General features: G+C 38.7%; 2 protein-coding genes and 1 long non-coding RNA gene across 3 annotated transcripts; all 3 read right to left on the bottom strand.

The window, feature by feature from the left end:
• Positions 1-1668: 1668 nt before the first annotated feature.
• On the bottom strand, positions 1669-2541 carry LOC103442366 (casparian strip membrane protein 1). The gene is made up of 3 exons (XM_008381148.4): positions 2242-2541; positions 2021-2144; positions 1669-1933 (listed from the first exon to the last, which is right to left on the bottom strand). Exons 1-3 carry the CDS (start codon positions 2481-2483, stop codon positions 1718-1720), a joined length of 582 nt encoding a protein of 193 aa, XP_008379370.2. The 5' UTR covers positions 2484-2541; the 3' UTR covers positions 1669-1717.
• A 949-nt stretch (positions 2542-3490) lies between these two features.
• Positions 3491-8140, bottom strand: LOC103442816 (pentatricopeptide repeat-containing protein At5g15280, mitochondrial). The gene is made up of 2 exons (XM_008381616.4): positions 4239-8140; positions 3491-3963 (listed from the first exon to the last, which is right to left on the bottom strand). The coding sequence occupies exon 1, from the start codon at positions 8052-8054 to the stop codon at positions 4257-4259; it is 3798 nt and encodes a 1265-aa protein (XP_008379838.2). The 5' UTR covers positions 8055-8140; the 3' UTR covers positions 3491-3963; positions 4239-4256.
• A 1893-nt stretch (positions 8141-10033) lies between these two features.
• LOC139188098 (uncharacterized) lies at positions 10034-10616 on the bottom strand. Its single transcript, XR_011571277.1, has 2 exons — positions 10449-10616; positions 10034-10229 (listed from the first exon to the last, which is right to left on the bottom strand). It is a non-coding gene; the product is annotated as an uncharacterized lncRNA (long non-coding RNA).

Raw genomic sequence — 10616 nt, 5'->3', positions numbered from 1 at the left:
TATCAATCTTGTTACACAGATAAATAAAGTGTAGAAAACTAAATCACAAAACTAAAATTTCAAGTCTGATGCGCTTTATTTCCGAAGCCTTAAATTAAAACAATGAGGACCAGTCACTTAGCTAATAGAATTACACAAACTTTAATTAGTTCCCGGACACCATATGATTGAAATGCCACTTCAATCCTGCACACGCAGAAAAACATTTTTTTTATGCTTCTAAACCATCTAAGAATGCATGTAGGTTTCTAAGTCTCACTTACCGTCCTAAACTTGAGATTGTTACGTAGTTACCGTAGAACAACGATCTTCGATAGCTTGAGTAGAACCGATCCTAACATCTAAGACTCAACTTGTACACAAAGGTTTAGGCTAAAAAAATGCCAATTACAATTTACAATCGATATGCACTAACAAAGTGTGACCTATTATTTGGGCCCAAAATGTTATTTTGGGCTGAATTTAGAAATGTTCTCGACCCAGTAGCATTAGTCTTATCTTGTTATGGGCCGTCCGGTATGGGTCGGCCAAATTATATTCCGAGGAAGTTTTGTGCAAATAAAGATGAAATAATCGAAACCTAGCACAACGAGGAGTTTTGAGGCTAATGACGTTAAGAGTTAGGGATGAATCTGGTTTGATAAAGAGCTTGGTTCAAAGTCCTAGTAGGGTTAGGATTGGCCGAGACTGAGTCAAATTGGGGTGAGGAGTTCTAATCCAAGTACGATTATAGCTCGGCTGTGAAGGAATTTACTACTAGAAATAGAGGAGGGAGTGTATCATTCAAGCCCTCTCCAATTCAACACACAAATTGCCCTGCGCAAACCTCTCAAACATCTTGAGATTTTTTATTTTCTTTTTCCACCAACACATCTTCAGTTTGGATAAACCTCACCATGAAGGCAACCGGCAACATTTTCAGTTTCGATAAACAACACTGCTTCTCAACCGACTAGTTATTTATCCAAGTTTCGGTCGATAAGGATTTTCGAGTCTTTGTTGGTAGAGGTCATTTCATCAACCTTTTCGGCGAAGTGAGGTGTTATAGGTTACTACATTCGGCACATTGAAAGCCGAATTTGATATTTGAACTTCGCAGAACTAGTAGCCTTGTCTTCAGGCTCTAGAACCCAAAGGCCAAGACGTGTTCCTTCCTCGGCCGCAGTCGCGAGGTCAAGAAGTCAGCAGCATGCCCAACGCCACATCAACGCATTCTACTCCTTAGCCAATGAGTGGCATGCTCCGCACACAACCGAATGACGTAGTTAGCTTAGTAATTACTCGACCTGTGTGCCACGTAAACTTGGTAGTTTTTAGGGTCAACACCTATATAGTAGTTCTAATAGGAAGTTTTGCTTCTTCTCAGAAGTTCTTATTTGGTTTGGGAATGAGTTCGAACCCTTTGCGGCTACCCATTTTCGTTTGCCTTCAATTTGGTTCGTTCCTTATTTTCGAATGATACGTACTGTAGTAACTTGAGATGCATGAAAAATTTAAGAGAAACATTAGGTCACACTTGTTATACAAACTCGAATTTGCAGTCGAATTGAGATACAATAATTTGGCAAGGAAAAGGAAACGGGATACATTAACACAATATAGTAATATACGTTTCATATCAAATCGAAAAACAAACATCGTAGATGACACTCGAGTCACACAAATTCTATTAACAAACTGATGCACGAAGCGTACTTGGCACTTATTTGTGAAACTCTCAGCGCCTGGAGAGGGCCGCAGCTGACAGCAAGATTAAGAGGATGAACACAACAACTCCAACAAAGGATCCTATTAAAGATCCAGAGATGCGCTCGCAGAAGGAGTTGAATTGTTGGCAGATGGCAAACCAATTCGCCTTGGCGCTTCCCTTGTGTGATAAGTAAACAATAGCTGCTGCTGCGGAGGCGCCTGCCGTCAGAAGAGCAAGCATTGCCTGCACAACGGTATAAAAACTCACTTCCGTTAAGCGAACTTAATGGATATTATGATGTAAACTTGCAAAATCGTAATGAGGTATTACCGTGTCGAAGAAGATCAAGATAATCCTGCTCTTCTTAGCATTGCTTCGTATGATGTGGAAGACGGAAAGGGCTAGAGAAAACACCAGATATGCGCACACGATGGAATTCGCAACCACGAAAAACCTGTTCTTATAAGAAGCAAAGAACTTCACTATAGTTTATGTGCCATAAGGGTATTATTTTAATGAACACAGAAAAGTTGATGGTGAGAAACACATACGTGAATGTGGGAAGATCATCGTACTCAGCCCGAAACTGAAGGAACTGAGTGAAGAAAGGAAGCCTCTCCCGGGTGGTTCCCATGGTGACTGCGCTCACCAACGTCCCTAGAAACGCAACTATACGTAGAATGAAGTCGAGGATAGACGCTCCTCGGTTCACCCCTGCCCTTGCAGCGGTCGAAGTCATCCCTTTGGAGTTGGACTCACCACGACCAAGCTCAATAGCTGCTCCTGCCTTCATGTTAATGTTTTTTGTGCTTGATTAAACTCACGGTTTTTAATCGATTTTGCAAACTCGAGTTGTGGAAGCTGATTGGTGTGCATGGAAGAGGAGTCGAAGGGTTGTTTATATGCATGCAAAAAACTCATAAAGTCTCTCTACGTTGGCATCAGGACCTGAAAATTTTCATAAAAAATGAAAAAGGTTCCTTGGGCGGACGGAACACATAAATTATGAAGTGAAAAGATCACCTACTAGTACTTGCTCTGTTATACAAATATTTTAGAGCAAATAATAAAGGCCACCACACAACTCCAACTGCACCAAATTTGACCCCATTTTGGTAAAGTGAATCAACGACGAAATTGGTAAAGTGCATGGGATATGAAAATTTGAGACTTCGGGCCCTCGGGGGCAGTTAGACAACTGGAGGCTACAAGGGCATGAAAACTGAGTTGGTCAATGATTGCTCTTATCGTAGATGTGCGCAGTGTTATCAACAATTATATCCATTGTTGAAGCATATTAAACTATTAGTAATATAGATACATATCAACGATATATCTGCATTTTAATAGGTGTGGTGATGTTTTTTTTCACTTGTAAATTGAAAGTTTTATGTTCGATTCTCCTAAATAGCAAGTTTGATATCAATTTATTATGTTGAGTTATTGTGTAGCTTAATATAAATTTCTCACTTCTTTAGCGTGAATTATCTTGCAAAAAAAATAAAATAAAAACTATTAACCCAAAAACGAGTAGTTACCTCTACTTAATCTTACAAAAGATTTGTAATTTAAGTGGTTAATAGTATTTACCTCTGCACTTGAAATTTTAAGTTCAATTTTCTCTTCCCACTATCGCTTATAACAAAAATTAATAATAATAATAATAATAATGACTTTACGCAATTTTTATGAGAGATTTTTCTGTGTGCCTAGAACACAGCCATGTACACCAAGTGTCATGGTACAACTGGTTGGCTACAGAGAAAAAAAATTCAGCTACTTGTCTTATAACATTTGATGTATCAGAGCGTGTTCTCGTCACACTAAAAAAAATTTCGGTTTTACAACCATGACATAAGATTTATCACCAGAGTTTCTCTACTCCATTGAACCAAATTATGCAAATCTTAGATGTTGGATCTAGAACCTTTTGGCTTTTTTTTTTATTCCATTTACAATTTTCCAAATTCCCCACCATGTTCCACAACAATGTTATATATCGACGGTCGGTTTTGTTACTGAAGAGTTGGTATGCTTTCCTACTTTATATTATCCTTCAACACCAAAACCTGCGCCTGCATGCTGGAAAAATAAGCCAGCTCTCGCTTATCTTTCTACTCCACCCACACAATACTGCTTGCAATGCTGTACGTACAACTGCATCTTGCCCTACTGTATAAGCACAATCAACAGCTTTTGAGTTTTGTTAAGAATTCGGGCTATATCGCTTGCTGTATGCCTGCGATTTTCCGTTCATAACCATGAGAAGCACCCTATTCAAGAAGGGAAATTCAAAATGTGGTTTTAGTAGAAACCGGTGTTACATTTACAGCACGGTATACTTGAACACGTATTGTACAACTCTTTTCAGGTTTGACAAACTCAGTCATATACATTTCACGGTATAAGAGACCTAATTTTACATTATAGACTACAGTTCTATCAACCACCAAAGCATCTAAAGATGGAAACTAGTTAAAGTCATACGCGACGTAGACAGGAATTACAAATGTGGTGTTGGGAAAAGAATGAATGAATGATTACTTACTGTGTTATCATAGTTTTGTTATGAATTCTTGTTCCGGGAAAATCCACTTGCAGAGAGAAGCCTTGACAGGAAACCCCCACCGCTGTTTGTGTTGTCCTTGTCACGAGAATTGCTTAGATTGCTTATGAGAGACCAGTGTGTCTCAAAGTCTGGCTCAAAACCACTCTCTTGCATTTTTTGCATGAGCTCTGATGCCTTCCTGAGATTGTTTTCTGAACGATACCTATTAATTACAGACAAATATATCTGCCTGGTCACTGGTTCGCCTACACAAACCATAGAATTCAAAAGCCGTTCTGCTTCTGCAGTTTGTCCATCCCGACATAAACTGTGAACAAGAATGTCCCAAGTGTTGATGCTTGGCTTGAGATTTCTGTCCAAAATCTCTGTAAGAAAATCCATAGCTTGGTCCAGTTTATTAACCACGCAGCAAAAGCTGATGACAGAATCATAACTGGTAGAGGCCGGAAGATTTCCTTTCTTCAACACTATGTTTAGCAGGTCAACTGCCTTGCTCAGTCTTCCATAAGAGCAAAATCGTTTAATTAGATTATCATAGTTGATATTTTCAGGAACTAGACATTTCTCTACCATCCTGTCAAGAAAACCTTCTGCTTCTTCAAGCTTACCCTGAGAAAGAAGGCCCTCAACAATCGCATTTTGAATGATTGAATCATGAACCCAGCCTCTCAATTCCATTTCTCGACACAACCCCACGGCTTTCTCAAGCTCCCCAATACCACACAAGCTGGTTATAACCATTCTCAAGTTGCGGTTGCTTGGCCTGAAATCCTTGGAGATCATAGTACACAAATGGTCCACAGCACTTGACACATCTTTACACCGAGAAAACCCATAAACAAGAAAATTGTAAGTTACTTCATCGAGCCGCAATTTTTCCTCTTGCAAATGATCTACCACTTTATTGACAAGCAAAGCATTCCCGGTTTGGAAAAGATAGAAAATCATAATATTGTGAATGGTGAGACCATGACACTCACTTTGTCCAATCATGAGCTCCTTCAGACTCAACAAATGAAGAACCCTACCTTCCACACACATCAACCGCACCAAATTGCGGAAAGTTGAGAATGAAATGCTGAAACTGTTCCTTATCATGATACCAAGTAACTCCCTCACTTTCTTTAAGTTGTTAATCTTACAATGACCCTGAACCAGAATATTGTAAACTTCAGCATCCGGATGTAGCCCCTTCAATACCATACTCTGTATTAGAGCGGTTGCTTCGCCAACTTTCCCTGTAATACAACAGCCTTCGAATAATGCACGATCAATGGTAAGTGGAGAATAAGATTTCTCTTTTAGACCAATCTCTTTCAAATAAATGGCTTTTTCATATCTACCAGCCCTACACAACTGAGGAATTAATAGGACTAAAACATCCGAACATGGCACCAAATTTCTAGCCAGCATATTGTCCAGTATCGTAAAAGCTACATGAAACTCTCTCTCCTTACACAATCCCCTTATAAGATACCTATAAGCCATACGATCGAGGATGCCACCACGCTGTTCAAGTTCTTCCAACAATACATGCGCAGTTCTTGTAAAACCTTGAATGGAAAGATTTTCTATGAACATATGACATATATCTAACCTTGAGTGAGGGAAGGATATAAGCATACTTTCAAGAAGCTGCACCGTTTTTGTTATCATTTCTTTCTTGCAAAGGCATTCTATTAAAGATTTACAATCTTTGAACCCTGGCAACCATCTGTCGTGTTGAGCAAAATCCCAACAAACATGCAGCTCCTTCAAGTTTCCTCTCCTGCATAAACCTTTAATTACAGCAGTATACGTCTCGTTATTGATTTTCAGATGCCTTTGGAACATTTCATTCAACATTCTCCACCCATCAGATGTCAATCCTTTCTTGATGTATGCTTGGACAATAAAATTTGGAATTTCTTCGTCGAGCTGATTTACCAAGTGAAGCTTTTTATCCACAATATTGGCAATTCCCTTTATATGCGAAGGGGAAGCAGAGAGCCCTTTCAGCAAGGCAGAGAAGGTAGAAAAAGACAATTCTTGCCCCCATTGAACCATTTCATGAACCAACATCAACGCACACTTAAAATTTCCAAGAGCACATTCTTTCATCGTAAGTGAATTATAGTTGGGTACCAAGCAATCTTCTAGGATCTCGGTGACTCTCTTCTCATACTCACCCAAGTCTGTATCCAAATAAAGTCCATTTCCAAGACTATCATAAAACTCCGTTGTAGAAAACCCCACATCATTATCTCTCTTCAATCTCACAGCTAATGGGTCGAATCCTAAAATTGTAAATGCCTTCGATAGTGGATCCTCTACTGAAGAGTTTTGAACCAATCCGTGGCCTGCCATATCAAAAACTACCCTTTTCGCTTCATCAAATTGTCTAGCTTTACAATAGCCTGCTAAGAGAATTCTGAAAGTCGATAGATTAGGTGTTACCCCTCTATCCACCATCTCGTCAAAAATTTCCCCAGCATGCTTCCACATATCCCCCATAAAGACCCCACTGATAAGAGCATTATAGGTATACTTATGGGGCTTTAGTTGTCTTGCCAACATATTTGACAAGTAAATGAAGGCATTTTTGAGTTTTCGTTCACGACAACTCCAGCCAATCATGATCCCAAAGGTTAACTCATCAGGACTGAAGCCTAAATGTTCTAATTCTCGCATATATAGTTCCGACCTTCCTGTCCCGATACTGCTACATAGAGAATGCATAATCCTATTCCCAGCCAGATCATCAGGTGCACACTTGATTTCGGCATAGAAACTCAACAGATCATCAAAGTCCTTCTTCTCACAATAACCACAAGTAATTTCATACAGAACTGAGTTGCTAGGCCTGAGCTCAAAAGCCATAGCCTTCTTCACAAGATTTCTTGCTTCCTGTATCTTTCCATCCCTGCAAAGCAATCCTATGATTTTCTCAACTGTACCCTCCTTCAAACCTCTCAAATCCACACCCAATTCCACCATATCCCAACAAACTCGAAAAGCCAATTTGGTTTTCTTCATTTTAACTAAATGATCAAGAAAAGCATCATAACACGATAATGAAGGGACTAAATGCCGCCTCATTCGATCATACATCGAAATGGCCCTTTCTGATTCACCAGCATTAACATACCTTTCAAGCAAATCACTGAAAACTTCATTACTACTCAATACAATTTCTTGGTTTTCCATTGTGGAAAGCAAGAATTCAACTTCTCTAAGCAACCCCACTCGAATAAGCATCGAGGCCATGACCACATACGACTCCGAAAAATGCTTAAAACCCTTACTCTGTCCACTAACCCACTTGAAAATCTCCCACAAAGACTCGACCTTTCTAACTTCAAACCCAACTCTCCCACACTGAAACCGAAAACCCAGTAATAATCCGAGCACATCTTCAGGTTTTAGCTCCGAAACCCGCCTAATTCTACGAGCGTATTCGGGCACCACATCATAAATCTCCAAAAGAAGGTCTTTCAGAGAAGCATTGGCAAAGTCTCTGCCTTTGTTCTTGTCAAAAAATTGGGAGCTTCTCGAAAACACAGACTGGGCAATTCCAGAGAAACAAACGGAAGATAAATCTATGTGGGTTTTGTTATCTGGGGTCGGCGGAGATGGCGGCGGTGAAGGGTCCGTGAGACATGAGAATTGGCGGCGAGTAGTCACGAGTGAGAAGAAAGTGTGAAGAGATGGAACCTGGTTGATATAGGGTCTGTGAGGCGAGTGAGAATATAAATGTTGGAGCATCCCATCGCAGAGAGCGGCGGCGGCGGTGGCGGTGGTGGTTCTTCGTCTCATTTATGCATTGCATTGGCCCATAGTGAGGGAATTCTCAGTACCCGTAAGCAGAGTTTAAGAGAAAAGGTAATTAGCGTTTGTGTGGAAGTCGGAACGACAAGAGGGTCGGTCGTTTTGTTTTCTAAGCCATTATATTAGAGGAATTAGTTGTTAAAGGACAAACCTTTTTTCAAAATAGGGAAATCAACACGGCCGACACAAATTTTGATACGAAAATATTTACAAGATCCTATATTGATACAATTTAAAACTTCACAATGAACAATTTTTGATTCAATTTCATCTTCTAAATGCAAAATTCTAATCGGTGATCATGTTGTTTTACGTGAATCATATATTATGGCATATGAGACATTTGCGTTTTGTGTTGATTGCATCAATGATGTTGGTTTTCCTATTTTAGTAAAATGGATTTGTTATTGTCTTGTTAAAGCCAAATTTTCATTATATAAACTAGCAATGTATGCGACATCTTTCACACAAAAGACGACATCTGCATGTAGATCGTGCTTGAGCGTAACTCCTTTTCCCCGATATCATATATGCAAGAGACAAAGATGGAGTAAACTTTTAGCAATTTTGCAAAAATAAGACTAAACGCATCAGCAGTTGGCAGTCTAAAATTATGCAAAGCTTTTCCCGCTCAAGTTCTGGTAGCCATGGATGAGCTTGAAATTAAGAGAAGAAAAAACGATAAATATTTCGCAATTCACATCGGCTTAAGCTTAATTACTGAATTAATTATGATTAATTCGACTTAATTCCTGATACCGTATTCTAGTCAGTAATTTGTATCTGTGACGAATTATGTTTTTCACAACCGTTTGATTGAATTCCTTCAATCCTCACCCTACATTTTTCGTAGCATTATAAGTTATGTAGTATTAATGATTTTTCAAAGAGAAGTGTGACATCACCGTCCAAACCAAACATAACATTTAAAAATTGGACTCAATTCTCAAAATATTGACAAATGTGGCAAACAAAATTTAATCATCAAATTATCGATTATCCACCTAAAGGGTTGACTTGTGGCACTCTTAGAGAACATTAAGGGGCAAGCATTGCCCTTGAGAATTGAGATGCAAGAGGCAACCATAAGAGTAGTTGACCTCAGTTGCTGTTGAACTCTAATCATCCCATCAAAAATTTCAGTTATATCAGCGTTGAAGTTCGTCAAAAAGTGTACGCATTCTCTTATTCCTCATAAGTTCTTAACAAAAAAAAAAGGAAAATGGATCCGAAGTCAAGTGCTTTTGTGATTGGAATAGTTGGTGCTGCAGTGACTCTGTCTGCTTATTCTCAAACTCTCGTCTCTCCAACTCAGTGCATCGGAGTCGGCCTCTTTGTTCTCATGTTTGGGTTGCTGGTCAGGGAAGGTCTCATATCTCTCTAGCTCACTCCATCACTCTGGATAAATTTATTTCGCTTCCCTTTTCGTTTTTGTAATTGAAATTTGCTTGATATGCTTTCTACAATTTATTTTTCTGGGAGATTTGTATGATCTAGAGCTTGTTTAATAGTTGTTATTTGGATTGGTGGGCTTTTGTTATATGTAATCTGTCTGTTTTTTTTTCTTTCTATGTATTATGATGCAAATCAAGGATCATAAGTGCATATGGGAATACTTTCTTGAGAAATTAGTTGTTTTCAATAGATAGCTTTTGATGTTAGAAATGATGTTGATTGAAACTATATAACTAAAATCGATCCGGTACAAATATCAAATTTGATATAAATATGGTGTCATTGAATAGTTAACTCCACTAGATTAATTAAGTGGTTGAACTTTAACTAAATGCATGTACCGATACTAAATGTAGCGACTCGGGATCCCATTTTTTCATAGATTTATGAAATATATGGTATGTATACATATAACACGTTCATGTTATGAGAGCAGTTAATCCAATCCCAACTACCTCACATAACATTGACCAGTTATAATAAGTTACCCGAGTCAAAACGATTGTGCAAAGTTTGCAAGCTAGTCGTCCTGTGTTAATCTGTGATATCCGACCTTGTGAAAATAAAGACAGACATTAGTCTGACAGTAAAGCTAAGCTGTCTAACTTCTGTTTCATGTAGAAAGTTTCAAAACATTACATATATACGAAGCAGACAGCTTCAAGAAACCTTAAATAAAATTAGATGTATCAAGCCGGCGACTCCCATCTGCAAAGTATGCAAAAAGATTAGATGAAGGAATAATGTTTTTCTTTAACTAATACAACCGATATTCTATACTGTAAACTAATCTAATATATAGAGAGAGGCAAATCTAAATTCGAACTCGAGTACATAATGTGGCTAATGCCCAAATCTGTAGATCAAGGAATAATGTTAAGTGCATAAAGAAATAAACGAGATTTCCATAAAAATAGACCAACTAACCCTTCAAATTGAGGTCTATGGCATGAGAACATGCTCCCATGACTACAACTACCGTCACTGCATGCATGATTGTCGAGATCGTGGTTGTTATCGTCGTCATCACAAATCTAGCATGAGAAAAGGAGGCAAAAATGTAGCCAGAGACGACTTGCCGATCAACTCAGTGTC

Source organism: Malus domestica, chromosome 09 (genome assembly GCF_042453785.1).
Source record: "Malus domestica chromosome 09, GDT2T_hap1".
Classification (NCBI taxonomy): Eukaryota; Viridiplantae; Streptophyta; class Magnoliopsida; order Rosales; family Rosaceae; genus Malus; species Malus domestica.
Note: the sequence above shows the minus strand (reverse complement) of the source record. Positions and strands in the feature narration are given on the sequence as shown.

Bases quoted from the DNA above. Each gene is read 5' to 3' on its own strand.
- LOC103442816 (XM_008381616.4), bottom strand. From the start codon at position 8,054: ATGAGACGAAGAACCACCACCGCCACCGCCGCCGCCGCTCTCTGCGAT.
- LOC103442366 (XM_008381148.4), bottom strand. From the start codon at position 2,483: ATGAAGGCAGGAGCAGCTATTGAGCTTGGTCGTGGTGAGTCCAACTCC. The intron at 2,145-2,241 runs GTATGTGTTTCT...TTATAAGAACAG, and splicing joins GATGATCTTCCCACATTCAC to GTTTTTCGTGGTTGCGAATT. The intron at 1,934-2,020 runs GTAATACCTCAT...ACCGTTGTGCAG, and splicing joins TCTTGATCTTCTTCGACACG to GCAATGCTTGCTCTTCTGAC.